The sequence below is a fragment of the Antechinus flavipes genome, chromosome X (assembly GCF_016432865.1).
Source record: "Antechinus flavipes isolate AdamAnt ecotype Samford, QLD, Australia chromosome X, AdamAnt_v2, whole genome shotgun sequence".
NCBI lineage: Eukaryota > Metazoa > Chordata > Mammalia > Dasyuromorphia > Dasyuridae > Antechinus > Antechinus flavipes.
This window is the reverse complement of record NC_067404.1, coordinates 20684799-20702387: the sequence shown is the minus strand read 5'-3', so window position 1 is coordinate 20702387 and position 17589 is coordinate 20684799. Positions and strand designations below refer to the sequence as shown.

General features: G+C 44.7%; 1 protein-coding gene across 1 annotated transcript; it reads right to left on the bottom strand.

Annotated features, from left to right (window-relative positions):
* Window positions 1-13035: 13035 nt before the first annotated feature.
* On the bottom strand, window positions 13036-15987 carry LOC127542699 (SERTA domain-containing protein 1-like). The gene has a single exon (XM_051968461.1). It carries the CDS (start codon window positions 15587-15589, stop codon window positions 15092-15094), a length of 498 nt encoding a protein of 165 aa, XP_051824421.1. The 5' UTR covers window positions 15590-15987; the 3' UTR covers window positions 13036-15091.
* Window positions 15988-17589: the final 1602 nt, after the last annotated feature.

The window sequence follows — 17589 nt, the reverse complement described above, 5'->3', positions numbered from 1 at the left end:
TGGGGAAAGGGGGTTAATCAGCATTTCCCTGACTCACCAAGTTGTTGTTAGGAAAACTCTTTGTGGACTTGAAAGTCTCATCAGAGTAAGAATGAGCACTTACTGAAATCATTTAAAATAGGTTTGCTGTGGCAACAGGGCTATTTCTCAGAGAGGTAAAGCAAAAGGTTGCAAAGTAGCTCATTTGGATCCACATACTGCCCATTGCTAGGAAGGCCCAGATGACTCCCTGCTTATCTTGTTGAACGTCTGACATCAGAACAGATTTTTTCCCTGAAGTACGTCCCTTCCAATTGTAATGGGACATCAGCTGGCGGTTTAATTGAAGACATCTTTTGGATTCCAAGGAATCAATAGAAAACATCCATTTGTAGGATGTAAAAAATTGGTTTGTTCTGTTTAAAACAAAAGACGAGGGGGTCTTCTTTGTATTCATCAGGCTACTGGGATGAAGAAACCGAATAACTGGATAAATTCCGATTCCACTCATGTGAAAAGGGGTCTGGAATGCAGGGATATAGTTGGAATTCATCCTGAAAGAATTGTTTCTCCAGATTCAAATTCGTGCCAGAACTCGATATAAATTAGTATAATCTTAGACTATTTTTAGAAATGATGTTCGGTATCATGAAATATTGTTAATTGGGAAATTTTGAAAGGTAATCGATTCCCTCCCCCCTGTTGTTCGTAAAGAATTCCATTTGGGGCTTCTAGCAAAATAAAGGTAAGTTTCACACTCAGAGGACTTTATGGCAGATACAGATTTGGTCTATGCATATACCCATTTGTAGTTCAGGATGCCTTTTTCAATCAGAGTTTCAAGGTTGTGTTATTTTACATCTTCTCAATATGCTAATCCTAGTAAAGAACTCTTTTAACCACACAGATTATCACTTCTGGATTCTCCACGTTAACAATATGGAAAAAGTAGCTCACCCAATACAGCAGGTTTCTATTTCGGCTTCAGAGTGCATTCTAACATCCCACTTCCATTTTTTGCACCAGCAGATATACCTTCCTATGTCTTCAGTGCTTAGATATTAAGCTTATTTCTGGGCTCTGAGCTCTGAGAGTTACACTGGGGCAGCAAAGGGAAAACCAGACTGAGATTATGGATTTGATATGGGGAAACTTGGGGATGATTCTATATTGCTTATAGGTTTATCTGTGTAAACAGAGACATATAATTTAGTCATCTGATAAATGTATAATTGAGTTCCGATTGTATGGAAGGCTCTCTTCTCTGTGAAAATTAAAAAAAAATGCTTCCTGCCCTCAAGGAACCTATAGGTTTGGGGGTAGTAATAAGATTTCACACAGCTGAATGTAATAGAAACTTGATGATGAGAAGTAGAAAGTGCTATGAGATCATGTAATGACTTTGATATTATTACATCATTTATAAGTCCAGCTATTCAGAAGTCCTATTTGTCTTCATCTTTGTTCTGTGTGAGTTTACTGACACAAGAACTTGCTCCCCTGTCGACGGGGGCAAAGAGACCATCTTTGAAGTGTTCTTGCACAGGAAGAAGGGAAGGAAGGGAGGGAGGGAGGGAGGGAAGAAAAAAGGAAAGAAAGGAAAAGAGAAAGGAGGAAGGGTGGAAGAAAGCAAGGAAAAGAAGGAAGGAAGCAAGGGAAAGGGAAGGAAATGAAATGAAGTAAAATAAGGAAGAAGGAAGGAAAAGAAGGAAGGAAGAGAGATAGGGAAGGGAGGGAGGAAGGAAGGAAGAGAAGAGAAGGACAAAAGAAGAAAGGAAGGAAGGAAAGGAAACAAGGAAAAGAAGGAAAAGAGGGAAGGAGGAAAGAAAGAAAGAGGGAAGGAAAAAAGAAAAGATGTCAAGCATCTACTGTGTCCCGGGCATTGTGCCAAGCACTTTACACATCTAGTGTTAGTTGATGGAGAAGAGGAGGGTTCAGGGTCAGAGGAGGCAATTCCCTTAGTTGGATATCTCCTCGTGAATAAGAGCCCAAGTCGGTCCCCCTATCGAGCAGGGGGCAACTCTTAAGACAACTCTTTACATTCTGGGAATTTTTTTTTAATGTCGGGATCGTGTCTGGTCCTGATCAGTCTGTATGTTCCGAGATCCTAGTTGGCTGACAATGTGGTGATTTAAAGTTGGTTGAGTAGTGCAAACAGCAGTAAATCATCTTCAGCCACATGTGTGATCCCACCCACATAATTGAAGCCTTTTCAGCAGAGATTACTTTATGAAGAAAAGGGAAGTCTCGGCCTTGAACCTACTGCTGTGGCTACGATGCTGTTAATTGGGCTGCCTGCTTGAGACCAAAAATGTATTTTGTATCTTCCTCTTCCATCTGACTCGAAAATTGAAGTAAAGATTTTTCATTTCCACTTTTGATCTGTGCATCCTTTTTCTTCCCATGCAAATTATAATCTACCGGCTGTGATATAGCTTTCAGCATCTATACCATAGTGCATTTACCTAATAGGAATACCTACTGGCCTGATTATATATGAAGGGTGAAGAGAGGGTGGACACGTACATATTCAACAAATCCCAGCCTTCTAGGGCAGGGGGCGTTCACCTTGGAGGATGCTGGACAAACCAGGGGAAATGGCAGCTTTCTGTAGTGAGGAGGAGGCTTACAGATTTTTTTTTTTTAAGTCTGAATGGTAAAGAAAGATTTAGTTAAAGTTGGGGATGACTGCTCAATCTGGCGAGGCACTCAGGAATGTCTGAATAACAAATCCGATCCCGTCCCACCCCTGACAGTACTTTCTGACAAAATCCAGGGTTGGATGCAACACAGACCTGACTGTGTGTCGATGCTTCTGTTCTTCTGGACCGCTACATCTCTCTGGAACTTTCAAAGGCTTCACTTCACTTCCATTGTGTGTGTGTGTGTGTGTGTGTGTGTGTGTGTGTGTGTGTGCTTATGTATATGTATATAAATGAACTCTTCTTGATATATTTTCTAAATCTAATATTGACCAGTTGCAGTGTGGCTGGGATCAAGACCAGTCTGCCTGACCTCTAAGATAGGGGGGGATGTATGGTCATCAAAGTCTCGCTACTTGAAAATATAGTCATCTTTCTTTAGGCCAGGGTTCCATAGTAACAACATAGTCTGGGCTTTCACCACAAATCATTTCTATTTCTATCACTGATGACAAATTTTTGAGTTATGGAAAAAGTTCCTTCCCTCCCCCTCCCACTCTTCATTCCTGGATAATCTTTAATATACTGTATTGTAAGTCAGTCCAGGGCAAGAAACCAGAAACCTTAGGGGCACAGCTGGTGTTTTCATTACTGCTGTTAATTAAAGGTAGAGGCTTCAGAAGTGAAAACCAGATGTTCTCTTCCCAAATCTGGAACAAGATGGAGGATGAGATATTTTCTCCAGGTCCCGCTAACTCTCAAGAAGCCCCCAGAAGAAGAGTTATGTGCCTGAGGTACAGCAATTAGACCTCTCACAGCTTTATGAATTAACAACAGAGAAGGCTAATCCCTGCTCCATTCACCCGGTCACTCGGGATGGCACGGGAGCCTCCCCACAAGCTTGTGCTCTGGGAATCACTCAGCTTCAGTCTCTGTTGGCACTTGCCACCCCTGCTCTTACCCAGCTTCTGTTGCAACAAGTAGTTGATCTCAACTCTTTCCAGGCATACTGGAAGGAGGGAAAAGGTATAGGAGAAGTGGATCGCTCTCTGCAGAGGGTGAGGCCCCACTCTGCCTAGAATAGCCACTAGGAACCCCAAGGTAGTGGTGACTGTCCAGACCGTCCCCTCTCCTCCCCTCCAAACCTACAAATAGTGACAGGTACTGACTCAGCCCGGCTAAGGAACGAAAGAATGGAGGCAAGTGGGGCAGGGAGTTGGCATGTGGGGCTGCAACGGGCCTGAAGGAAAGGAGACTGGCATCCAGCAAAGGCCACTCCTGTCCCCCCAGAATTTCCTGGGGACTGACACTGAGGTCAGTGAAAAGTGAATCCCCCAACACGAGAGAAGGCCGAGACAGCTTTGAAGGCTAGTCCCAGGGATAAACAGAAGGGGAAGGTGGGAGGGGGTGGAGGGAGGAAGTCAGGCTGTGAGTAAGAAGAAACAGCAGCACTTATGGCTTGCACAGAGAAATAATGATTAGGATGGGAAAGAAAAGATCCATAATAGCACGTTTTTCCAAAAAACTGGGAGAACAGATTGTGAATCCGGATATACTGAAGCAGAGGACAATGTGGAAGAGAAGCAAAAAGCAATGATATTAAAGAGTATGTGATCTCTTTGTCATCAAAGCACGTTGATTGAGCTCCAAAAAAGGATGCATAGAGACAACTTCCAAACCGTACACCGCCCAGAAGAACATTACAAGTCAAAAAGTCTAAGCCTCGTAATGCAAGAAATAACACAGGGAAACTTCTCAGATCTTCTGAACTCAGAAAACAAAGCACTAATGGGAAGAATACAGATTGTTCCAGAAACTCCCCCCCCCCACCAGTTTTTCAAACTCCAAGGAACAGAATAGTTAAACTTCACGAGTCCAATGCCAAACAACAAGAGATAGTACAAGAAGATCGTCCAAAACTTCTAAATGCAGAAAACAAAGCACCGATGGAAAGGTGGCTTCCAGAAGAATTCTGAAATCTTCCAACTCCAAGACTACGAGGGACCAGGAGAAAGACATTCAAATGTAAAAGAAGAAGAGAAAACAAGCCGAACATTCCATATAACAGAGGGACCGAAAACATTCCAGAAAACAACAACGATAAACTGGCAGGTGCGAACAAGATTGGGTAAACACCAGTGGCACAGTGGCTGACGCTCTGGACCCAGAGTCAGAAAAGGCCGGGTTCAAATCTGGCCTCAGACACTGGACAATTCACTTCACCCTGTTTGTCTCAGTTTCCTTATCTACAAAATGATCTGGAGAGGGAAATGGCGAACCCCTCCAGTGTCTTAGCCGAGCGAACCCCAAATGAGGTCACTGAATAACAACAAGAAATAGCTAGCTATAGCTAGTGTTTATATAGTACTTTAAGGGTCGCAGAGTCCTTGACAAATATTATCTGATATTATCTTCACAACAATGCTGATAGGTAGGTGATGTTTTATCTTTATTTTACAGATGAGGAAACTGAGGCAGATAGCAGTCAAGTGCTTTGTCCATGGTCACACAGTTAATTGTCCAAAGGCTGGGTCTGAACTGTCCTAACTCCAGGTTCAGCCCTCTTTACACTGTGCCATCTAGTGCTGTTGGCTAGAAATCACAGAAGAGAATGGAGTGATTCGTTTTCAAAAAGCAAAGGAGTTTAAGCTGCAACTCAAAATGACATTCCCCGTAAGCCCCAAAAGATGAACATTCAATATAAGAGAGGGACTGAAAACGATCCAGAAAACAACCACAAACGGGCAGATGTGAACAATAGAAATTCAAGAAAGGGAAATAAATATGCTACCAAGGAAAACAGTTGTGTCTGATTCTTTGTGACCCACTGTGGGGTTTTCTTGGCAGAGAAATTAGAGTGTTTTTCTATTTCTTTCTGCGGCTCATTTCACAGATGAGGAAACTGAGGCAGAGTGAAGTGACTTGCCCAGGGTCACACAGCTGGTAAGTGCCTGAGGCAAAAGTTGTATTCAGGAAGACACCTAGCAGTCCCCCAAAATGACAGGATTGGATGATTTTTTGTTCAGCCCTTTCTGACTACCGGTGCCCCCGTTTGGGGTTTTCTTGGCAGAGATACTGAAGTGGTTTGCCATTTCTTTCTCCGGCTCATTTTATAGATGTGGAAACTGAGGCAAACAGGGCGAAGTGATTAGTTCAGGGATGAATTCAAATTTGAACTCAGGTCTTCCGGACTCCGGGTCTGGCATTCTGGCTCCTGCAGCGCCACTTAGTGGCCCTTCTCTAGAGACTACTAAAGGAGAAATCAAAGGAGAAAGCCACTTATGGGCATTTAAAAAAACATAATAAGTATTTTTAAAAGGGCTTATTAAAAGGTTTTATTCCCCTAAAGTAGGTACAAGGATAAAGATGAAAGCAGAATTTTAAAAATAGAAGTGATGATGGAAGAGCAGGCAGGCCTGAAATATCATAGACTAAACCCTGCAGCGCCCCCTGCAGGTGTGTCACTGTAGCATCTGTGAGACCAGATTGAACAATAGCAGGGTGCATAAAATGAGAATGGACGGAGAGGGGGAGGATAAGGAGGGGGAGGTGATGTATTCTAATTAAGTACAGGGCCAATTGTGAAGGAAAACTAACTCTCGTAGGCTCCTAGCTAGAAGGGCTACAGCACAATGACTGAGATGGCAAAAGGAGACATTTTAACAGGGGGGAAAGGGAGAGCTGAAAGGGGGCCAGGGTTCTACTGAACAGCCCCTGGGGAAAGAGATGGAGACCTTCCAATGGATTGAATCTGCAGCTCTGGTACACAGGGAGACCCCTTCTGATACTGTGAGAGTATTGTAACAGCTGTCCTCAGAAGAGGAGATGCTCCCGAAGTTAGCTGTATTCTACTCGAGAGGAAAGGACATGTTAACTGGGAGGGGAATGATCATGGGTAGGGAAAGGAGTTGAATTCGACCGAATCATTTGGGACACAGGGAAATTTCAACCGTGAAGCAATTCCTCTATTTTATCTCCCTTTAGGAACTGAGACTTCTAAGAGTGAGGCACAAGAGAAAAAAAAAAAAAAAAAGGAAAGACCACATGATTTCTAAGATAATAACATAGCAATTGCTCAGGAAAGGGGGAATAAATAAGTGTAAAGATCACAAATGAAAGAATAAAATTGATAATCGATAGGAAAGGGAATTGATGACAAGAATAAGGCAAAGATATTTTCAGAAAAAGGCACAGGAAACAATCAAATTTAAAAAAAACTAACAAATAAAAGATATGGAAGAGGAGCAGGTATTTTGGAATTAATCACTTAACTAAAAGAAAAAAGAGGGAGAGAATTAGTTATCTAAAGAAAAGATAATAAGTTAAGTAAAACTTAACACTAGGGGAAAAGTTCATAAATGGGGAAGGGGATCCTGGGCAAATAGGATTACTTTAAAATAAATTAAGTGAAGGAAAAAAAACACCTCACTCTTTTAAAAGAAGAAGAGGAAGGGAAAAAAACAAGTCAGAAAAGTAGGATTATCTCTGTCTTCTTGCCATTTAAACTACATATAGGCCTAATCTCAGAATTTCAAATGGGAATGGAATAGTCTAATAAAACAAAACAGCAGTGATCAATTGAATAAAAAACCCAAATCCCACAGTTGGCTGTTCACAAGAAATACATCTACAAACCAAAGCCATCCATTCAACAAAAATGAAATGGTGGGGCAAAGTTCACGATGCATCAGGTAAATCCAATTAGGAAGTGGTTGCAGTCATGTTATCAGAGAGAGCAAAAAAAAAATCATAACATAAGCAAAGATAAAGAAGAGAATTACATTATGTTGAAAGGAACCACAGAAAGCAAATAGACATTAAACATATATGATCCAGTGGCATAATACCTAAATTCCTAAAGGAAAGATGAATTAAATTGCAAAAGATATATATAATGAATAAAAAAGGTAATAGTAGGAGATTTTAATGCGTCTCTCTAGGAGGCAAAAAAAAATCTAAAAAAGGAAATTGTGACAGGGGATAAGATTTATGATCTCATCAGAATAGGACCACTAAAGACTGTCATATTTCTCAGCAATCCATGGAATCTTTTCAAAAAATTGACCATACAGTAGAGCACTGAGATATTGAAAATAAATTTTAGAAAACAGAAATTGTAAAAAAAAAAAAAGACTTTTGAATGATCATAATACAATAAAATATGAATTGCTTTAGGTATCAGAAACCCAACAGACATAACAAAATAGAATGAAATGCTAAATAATCAGTGGGTCAAAGAATAAATCATAGACATAATTTAAAAACATACCAAAATTTCTGGGATATAGCTAAAGAAATCCTCACAGGAAAATTATATCCCTAAAGCTATGAACAAACTAGAAAAAGAGAGAATTGATGAATTGACCATGAATAGTTGGAAAATCAAAAATAACCCTAAAAAAGCCCAGAAGTGGAGATAGTGAAAATGAAAGTTGAAATTGATAAACTGGAAAAAATAGAAAAATGATACTATGAAAAATAAAACAAATATAAAAAAGCTGGTTCATTGAAAAAAATAGACAAAGTTATAGGCAACCTGAGTAAAAAAAGGAGGGGAGGGGGCAGAAAATCTAATTGGCAAAATTGCCTATGAACCAAGTAAAATCACAACCAAAAAAATCAAGAAATGAAAAGAATGCTCAGAATTGACTATGCTGAGTTATATACTAAAAAAAACCCCGGGAACACAAAAGAATATGTTATTCGACAATATAAGCTACCCAAGCTAGCAGCAAAGTAAATGGCTGTAAATGAATGACCAAATTAAAAAAAAAAACAAACCTCTTGTTCCTGCTGTATTCAAGGGAGAATTCTTCTCAAATCTGCTTAAGATGATGGTGTCTGAGAACTCAATTCTGATTTGAGAACCAGAGGTTGGAATATAGGAATGATAGGAAAAGGGATGGAGTCCATTTAACATATATTTGCCTGGGTTGATGAATGTGCCTCCTATTTCATTTATCTGAAGGAACTTCAGATAAGCAAAGTTCCCTTCCCAGCAAATGATGGCACCTTCTCTGAACTAGGTTGTCTTAGTTCCCTGGGAACACTTATCCAGATTCACACAAGCAGTAGTACAAGCAGGCAAGATGGGAACTTGGGGTTCCCTGGCTTGGAGAGGAGATCTCTAGCCACTATCCCATCCTACCCTTGGTGTGGTGGCTGTTTTTAACAAAAGCTTGCATGAATACAATCAGGGAGGATTTAAATTGAAACCGGAGGAGGGGAATCCAGAGGCAAAATTCCCACATCTCTAGCCTCTAAGCTAGATATCCCAGGCACATTATTTGAAAAAACCTATCAGTGGAGAGGACCAATGAGTAATAATATCAGATAGCATTTATATAGGGATTTGAGGTTTGCAAAGTGTTTCCCAAATATCTCCTTTGATCCCCCCAAGTACCCTGTCTCCATTTTAAGAACAACAACAGCTCTGGGAGGTAGGTGTTCTCGTCCCCATTTGATAAATGGGGAAATTGAGGCAGGAATGGTTCGGGCTCCCAGGGACCACTCAGTATCTGAGGTTTGATCTGACCATCCAGCTGCCTTAAAGATTTAGAGGGCTATAAGAGAGGCAATGATAACTCAGAGCCTCAGATGGCCAACAAATGAGTAATAAACAAGTAATAAACAATAAAAAAAACAATAAACAATGCAGGGAGGTAAAGTGACCGTTTAACTAGGTATTGTACCAAAAAGCCAGTGGAATGGGACTTCTTCAATACTCGGCTGCTTTTCTGAGATCAGTGCTGAGGCTGTTCCTCCTCCCCTGCAGAGCAGAGTACAATCCCACCCGGCCATGCGATTGCCTTAATATGCTGCTGGAGCTCATGTACACACATTGTGTGTTACAAACAGCCTGGATTCCAGCTCCTCAGGTGCTTCCTGGTGTGGAAAAGCTGGGGTTTGTGTCAGAAGCAGACACTCTGATGCCCCATCGTGTTATATGGTTTATCTTAGGCTTCTATAAGGCTGTGCCCCCCCCCCCCAAATGCAAACTCTGGAAAGGTTGCCTGATTGAGATCGGCTTTGAGTGTGGTCACAGGAACAGATTTTATCTGCTGCCCAAGGACCACCCTAGCTGAGAGCAGAAAGGCTCATAACCCTGAGTTTGGTTGCTAGGTGATGGATTCTTTGACGCTACAAGCCATTTGCATATGTATGTATTTGTTATATATACATATACACATTATGTAGAAATATATATACACACACACATACCTACAAACCTATCTATGTGCTTCATGTCTGTGTATTTGGTCCTTTCTATTTATAAAACATGTACATATCTTTTTGCACTCCTCATCTCCAACTGCCCAGGTCTTGATTTTTAGAAGGAGCTCTGTTCCCAATATATTTCTTAATGGAGCTATTGCTATATAGCATATTTGGACCATGTCTATAGTAGATAAATAAGTGTTGTTTGGAAAGACCTAATGTTTTCCCAAAGGTTTAGTGAGAATGTGTCATTTTTGCATAATGAAAGTGTTTGCAACATCCTAATAACCAAAATATTTTTTGCAAACATTTCCGCCAAACAGAACTTTTTCATTGGAAGTAATGTTTGGGAAATTTTTATAGATATTTTTGGTGCTATAAAAAATAAACGTTTGTTTTGGCTGCAACAGCTAAAAAAAAAAAAAAACCCAAACCTGTTACATTTGGCAAACACTACCAGTGAAAGAAATCAAATGTTTATTTGCTAAAGCAAATGTTTAGTGAGAAAGCTTTATGCAGAAACAGCATATATATTCAGCTACCATCAGTCCTGAATTTTCTGAGATGGTCCCCATTTCAGGAAAGTAAAGTATACTCTTAATAAGGTTTTAGAAATGTAATATCCTTTGTCAGATCGTATCTCCTGATTTTTGTTTTGGAAAATAGGCTCATAATATCTACTTATTGCTTTCCTTGGACCGTCGGCAACAAACTTTGTCATCTAGCAAAGTTAGAACTGCATGTTTTTATTTGTAATATCATTTTGCAAGCAGAACAGCTTGATACAGAAGTTTTAAACAGTTTTCAGAGATTTTAAAGATAGAAATGAGAGCACGTACATCCTGCGTGCTACAAAGAATAAAAAAGATCATGGATTTAAAGCTTGAAAGAACCTTTTCAGAGGTGATTTGCCGAAAGTCATACAGGTAATAATAAATAGCAGAGCCAATATTGAAACCCACATCCCATCCTCTGATTGAAAATGTCACATTCTTTCCAATGCAGTGTGCTGTTTTCAGGGCTCAATTTTGTCCTAAAAAAAGCTAGAGCCTCCCCTTCAGCCTCCCCTTCTCCCTCCCCCTCCCCAGCCAAAAAATCTGGCTTGTATAAAACCTGAATATAGCCTGTGATGGTATATTTTTTTTCGATTTGTTCCTATGTATCTTTTTTTTTTTCCTCTCAGAGAGATTTCATTTTCAGAGCAGAGTTTACATTTAAATGAATCTGGTCACAATTCCTTGGATTATATGATGACAGTAGTTAAAGTGAAATTTCATGTAATTTGTATTAATTTATCATAGATCTGTGCAGGGAGAGCCCAGTAATGATCTATTATCTTCTCTCTATAAAAAGCTCTGATTGCTTTGTTGACATTTTTCCTTCTTGATTGAGAGTCTTTCCATCCTTGGGACAGCGTGGATATTTTTCTATATATCTATATCTATATATCTGGACTATACATTTAGAATCTAATGGATGTAGAACTCTTATGTGGCTTGAGATGGAAGAGGGCCATTTTCTGGTCACAGGAATTGCCGACGATTGTGGAAATTCTGAGTAACTAGATGCATTTTCTAACAATAATGTTGGAGTCTGTCAATGAATCATACACTTAGACAAGTGGGTACAGATTATTTTCTGAAAAAAAAAATAACAACTGCTTATTGGGTTTTAAAGCATAGGCCAAAGAATGACTTGATTGAAATAGTCAGATTGGGCTTGCTATACCAGTAGGTAAGTGGAAAAATGGGAAATTGTATAGCAAAGAAACTTCCAAATCCCTACAACATTCTGTCTTGGCAAATGTCCTTGGTGTTCACCTTTGAGACCACGCCATATTAGGGTGGCTTGAAGGAACTGGAGAGGTATAACTTGGTGGAGGTCACTTGATGGGGGGGGGAGGGAGTGGGATGGGGTGCTGGTAGAGCTAGCAGTATCTCATGTGGAACAGAGATTAGATTTATTGTTGTCCCTAAAGAGAAGACCTAGGAGCAATTGTGGGAGAGGGGGGAGGGGGGAGTTTCAGCTGCAGATCTGGGCTCCTTTTAAAGACAATCAAATGATCAAAACTATCCCCAAGTGGAATGGCCTATCAGTTTGGGAGGTTAGGGTTTGCCCTCGCTGTGGGAATGGCAAAGTTGTCCCCTGGTGTAGTGCTCTCTGGAACAGGGCTTCTTAAAAATTTTTTTTCACCCACAACCCCTTTTCACCTGAGAAACTTTTACACTTAGCCCCTGGCATGTAGGTATATAAACTAGGTCTACAAATCCAACATTAACTGATCATAAATCATAATTTTGTGACCCCCCCCACAGTCAGTTGGGTGATCCCATATAGGATTGCACCCCACGATTTAAGAGGCTTTGCTATTAATCTTGGCTCCACTGAACCTCAAGGGTCCTTGGGATAGATTTTGGGGTATCTGTGAAATTGGACAGGGAAAAATGATATCTTTATTTCCCTGACTTCCAACTGACCAAACAGCTCCTTCAGTTACTTACAAACATAATTCTGAGAAAGGGGGGCCCTAATTTTGGCCAGACTGCTGAGGGGTCTAGGATGCAAAAAAGGGGCAACGGACCCTTTCTTTAGAAGGAATTCTGAGTCAGAGATGGGCAGGATTCAATAGTCTCTGAGGTCCCTTCCTGAGATGTAATCCTGCTATATAATATTTTTCATTATTTGAAATCTTCTCCAACTCTACCTCCAGAGACTGTGTTGGTTGCTTGACGAATTGATTCTTATTTATTTCCTCAAGCAGATTATAGCACATACAGAGTGACAGCAGAAGACAGACAAAGCTTGTGTTCTTTCTCCATCTCCACCCCCCTTCACCCCCCTCACCCCTCCACCCCCGGAATGGCAGAGCAAAGAGCCTTTAGAGAAAATATCTAGTCTGAACCCCACGATTTGACAGATAAAGAAATTGAGCTGGAGAGGTGAAGAGCCCCTTCCCATGGTCACACACGGAGTACAGGGCAGAGCTGGGGCAGGAACCCAGATCTCCTTCCACTAAGCCACATTTTGACAAATTGGAGATGTTAGGCCAATGGGGCATGTATGTGAGCTCAGCTGGTGAACAGATGCAAATAGGCTGAAATTTTTTTTTAAACTTTAATACTTAGAAGCACATTCTCTCAAATGGAAAATCAAAGCCATATAACAATGTATTTCTTTTGAACTGGGATGCAGAAAATCAAATACAATACTTATTTATTTATTGGATTTATAAAATATATAATTTGGAGTTAGCTTAGATGCTGTGAACACTTTGATATTTATACAATAAAAGAAAAGATCTAGAGCTTATGGTCAGAATTCTTCAACTGGAACTAGCACAACTATCGGTACTTCTCCTTTCTTAAAAATAATGGGGGGTGGGGGGGGACACATTTTCACAGGTGTACACTTCCTACTGCTGCTAATACAAAAATACAGAGAGCTACTACTATCCTTCCCAAACCCAGTTGCTGATCTCCAAGCTATCTTAACCAGAAGCACAAATTTTCTTTCTGCTGCAATTCTGAGAATAATTTTGAGTATGGGAATTCCACATTGGTGGTGCACATGGTGAACAGATTTTAATCTGTTGCTGGTTTCAAAAATTACTCAGACTTTAGGGATTGTGGGCGTCGCAAAGTATGGTCCCACTGCTGGCATAGGGGAGAAATAATCTGGAGAGCCACATTTCTCATGGATGCTAATTATTACAGCTGTTCTTAAAAGAAAAAGGGGGAGCAGAAGAATACTCGATTATTAGAGTTTGGGTGAGCAATGTCTAATCGGTTGCTATCTCATTAGGCTGCAACCAGGTAGATACTAAGTAGAGACACCCAGGGAGATATCAAATTCAGCCTTTTGGACACAATCTTTTTTTTTTTTTTTTTAAACAAGTTTCAATTTTTCCTGAACCCAAGATTTTTTTTTCTTAATGTGAAAGCATCTAAATATCTTTTTCTATTATAAAGCCTTTAACAAAACAAAACAAAAAAAAAACCACATTTAAACCAATATTTTTATCATTACATCTATTAAAAGAAGAGTAGCAAAGAGACACAATTTAAAATCTTATCGGTTCCTATAAAATAAATAGCAAATTTGGACGAAAAATCTACAGCAGCATTTAACCATTTATATCCCTGAAACATTTTTGCAAGCTTTATACACTTAAAGGTACTTCTAACTATTTGTGGTTTTTTTTGTTTTTTTTTTTCTACGTCTAAGTCAACCAGAAAACAAACAAACAACCAGATCTGTGATATCGTCGGCTCGAATACAGCCTTTAACCGACGCAGATCGCAATCGGGTCCCCCGGGCTAGAACATTGGGGGACCTCAGTTGCTGGGGTCTGTCAGAACACTGAAACTGGGGTGGGGGGGATGGGGCGACCAGCCCTCTGCGGGCACGAAGGTGGCAAGTCGCCACCCAAACCTCGATTCCTCCGTCAGGACCGTGGCCTCCAAGCCTGGAGGCCGTCCGGGGGTGAGGGGTGGGGGGTGGGGGGGACCATCCGAGTCCCGGTCAGTGGGGTGCAGGCGAGGCGGTGGGGGGGAGGGGTCGGGTGGGGTGGCGCGGATCAGCTCACACATCTCGCCGCGTCGTCTTCTCTCGCTGCTTCTGGGTTGGGGTGTCCTCCGCTCCGGCTCCTTCCCGCGAGGTGCCCGTCGGGGCCTGTCCCGTGTCGTGGAACAGCGTGTGGGCCCGCCGCCGCAGGCGGGACATCTCGATGGGCCTTCTCTCCTTCTCGCCGCTCTCGGGCGGCGGGCTGGAGCGGATCTCCCCGACGGGTCCCGGGAGCCAAACGTCAGCCGGGTCTGATCTGGTCTGGCCCCTGGGACCCCCCTCCCCCCCGGGACCTCGGAGCTGGGCTCGACCTCGTCCGCGGTCCCGCTCGTGGATGGACCGGTGTGGATGCGGAGCTGGCGGGACCGGGCTGGACGGGTCGAGCCGGGGTGGGGTGGGGCGGGGTGGGGCGGGGCGGGCCGGGATGAGACGGCACGGACCGGCCCGACCCGGCCCGGGACTGGACGGAACGGGCCGGGGTCGGACGGGATCTGACGGGCTGAGCCGGAATCGGGCGGGCCGGGATCGGACGGGTCGGGCCGGAATCGGACAGGCTCGTACGGGAATCAGACAGGACCGTACGGGAATCGGACGGGACGCGGCGCTTGGCTGGGGAGCGACGTCCAGGTCCGGAAAACAGGCCGGCTCTCGGAGGCCTCGGTGGGAGGGCCGGCCGGCCGGCCGGAGCCTCAGGCATTGGGGCGCTTTTCCGTAGCTGCCCTGCGGGGGTCGCTGGTGCCCGGGGACCGACTCCCGGTGGCCCGGCGGCGGGAGCGCGGGCTGCCCGGCGGGGTGGCCTGCGCGGCCGGGGCGGCTGGCTGAGGAGGGGCCGGGCCGGGGGGCTCCGGGGGGCCCGCTTGCAGATCCATGGACGACTGGACACGCCGCAGGGTGTTCACTACCAGCACGATGTGTCGGAGGTTGGGCTCGACCTGCCGGAGGCCATAGTGGAGCTTGAGGAGAGACAGGTTGAAGAGCGAGCTCGGGGGCAGCTGGGGCCGCTCGGATTGCCCCGAGGGGCTGGGGCCGGCGCCCGGGTTGGGGCTGGAGCTGCGGCTGCGGCTGCGGCTTCGGCTCCGGCTCCTGCTCCGGGTCGGGGCCGCGGCCCGGGGGCGGTTGTCTTCGCCCTCGCAGAAGCCCTCGGGCAGCCACTGAACCTCGGGACCTTCCTCTCGCTTGCGCTTCATGCTTGGGCCGCTACGGATTGTTCCAACTCCAACTCGCGGTCCTCGAGCGCTCTCCTCCTCCGCCTTCCCCCTCCCCGCTTTAAGTCCTCCCCGTCCGCGCCCCCTCCCCCAGGAGCGTCCGGGTGGGGGCGCCCTGGCCTCTGCTCCCGCCCTCCCCGCTGGGGAGGGAGGCCGCGCCCCCCGCAGGCTGGCTGTCCTGGCGACACTGAGGTGCCTACTGTGTGTGCGTCAAGCGCTGGGCGGGATGCGGAGCCAGGGCCCTCATTAACGTCTACCTGGCAGGAGGGAGGGATGCAGCCCGGGAAGGTTGCTGACGATGTGACCTGTTGCGCGGCCACTCGAACTTTTTCCCGTTCCCCGTTCTCCTTCCCGGCGCCGCGGGCTGCGGCTCCTCTTCTCTGCTGCCCGGGCCCCTCTGGGCTCGGGCAGCCTTCCCAGTGTGCTGGGGGCATCCGGGTGGCCTTTCCCCATCCCCTCCCTCGGCGAGGAGACCAAAGGGCAGCCAACAGACAGCGCGGGGAGGAGGGAGCACGAGCCGCGGCTCGGAGCCGAGCGCTGCCAAGGGAGGGATGACATTTTGCCGGGACTGCCTCAGTTCCACCTGGTGGCAGCGTTCAAGGCCACTCGGACCCCCGCTTGCCGAAAAGGCCATTTTGACCCGATTGTCGTTAGGCTCTTTCGGCGAGTATTTCTCGGGCGTCGGCCGGGAATTAAGCACGTTCCGGGGGCCTTGAGGGACAGAAAATTCAAAACACCCCCCCCTTGCCTTTCAGTGAAGCTCAAGTGCAGTTAGTTGGGGACAAAGAGAGGGATCCCTAGAAGGCAGGGATTCCTGCGTTTGGGGTGGGGGCATGCCCGTGGAGGTAAAAACCCAACGGACCCGTGGGGGGATGGGAGCGCCGTGTGTGTGTGTGTGTGTGTGTGTGTGTGTGTGTGTGTGTGTGTGTGTTGGGGGGGGGGGTGGCCTGGGAAGCTGATCGCTCCCTGAAGCACTCCTTCAGTTCCCAAGCATTTCTGCAGAGTTTACCGTGGCAGGCACTGGTACTGTGTGCCAGGGGCGGCCACCGTGGTAAGCACCTTTCACAGGCATTCTCTCCTTGGGTCTCCCAAGGGACCCCGGGGGGCAGGTGCCGGTAGTATGCCCATTTTATGGTTGAGGAAACTGAGGCACCAAAAGATGAAGCTTCCTGCCCAGAATCACACAGCCCAGAAGTAGAAACATCCAGGATTCTGTACTCTAATGTACTGTGGGTGTCAGTGAAAGGGACGCTATCCCTCCCCCTCCCCCCAAAGGCTGGGAGACAGAAGGCAAAGCAGAGCACATGTCAAATGACGACTTAAAAAGCCATCTCCTTGCTGTAGCTCTGGAGGCAGAAGCAGAATGCAGAACCCGGGCAGTTTACCCCTGGGGTAAAAAACCAAAATCCTTTAGGGGATGTTTAGGGCAGGACTCAGAGGATGATCTGAAGGAGATGAGGAGGGGTTACCTAGAGAGTTTTCAAGGCAGATGGACCCAGTGCCTTCCTAGGACCCAAAGGCATGGAAGGGGAGGGAGGAAGCAGCTCCCTCCCCTTTTTCTGCCCCCAAACCTTGCTACAGATGGTATTCTTTTCACCTTTCCCTTTCCAGTGAAGTTCATGACTTGCAATTTCTGCTCAAAGAACATTCATGACCTCTTGGCCAACTTCATGTGAACTTATTTGTACTTGGTTTGGGGGCTGGTGTTTAAACCTTTCTGGCTCTTCGGGGAGAGCCCAAGGTCTCCTTCTTACTAGAATGAAGCATCGGGAGCAGGATGTGGTAGGGAACCATAAAAATCTCAAATTAAATACATAGTAAATAAATCCAAACCCAAAGAGAGCCCCATCACCTACACTGAGTTTCTTTAAAATGCTAATTTTGAAGAGATCCACTGACTTAGCAGTTTATGTGCGCTAGGGAAGATGACTAGCCCAGGTGTCTCTCTCTGTCTCTGTCTCTCTGTCTCTGTCTCTGTCCCT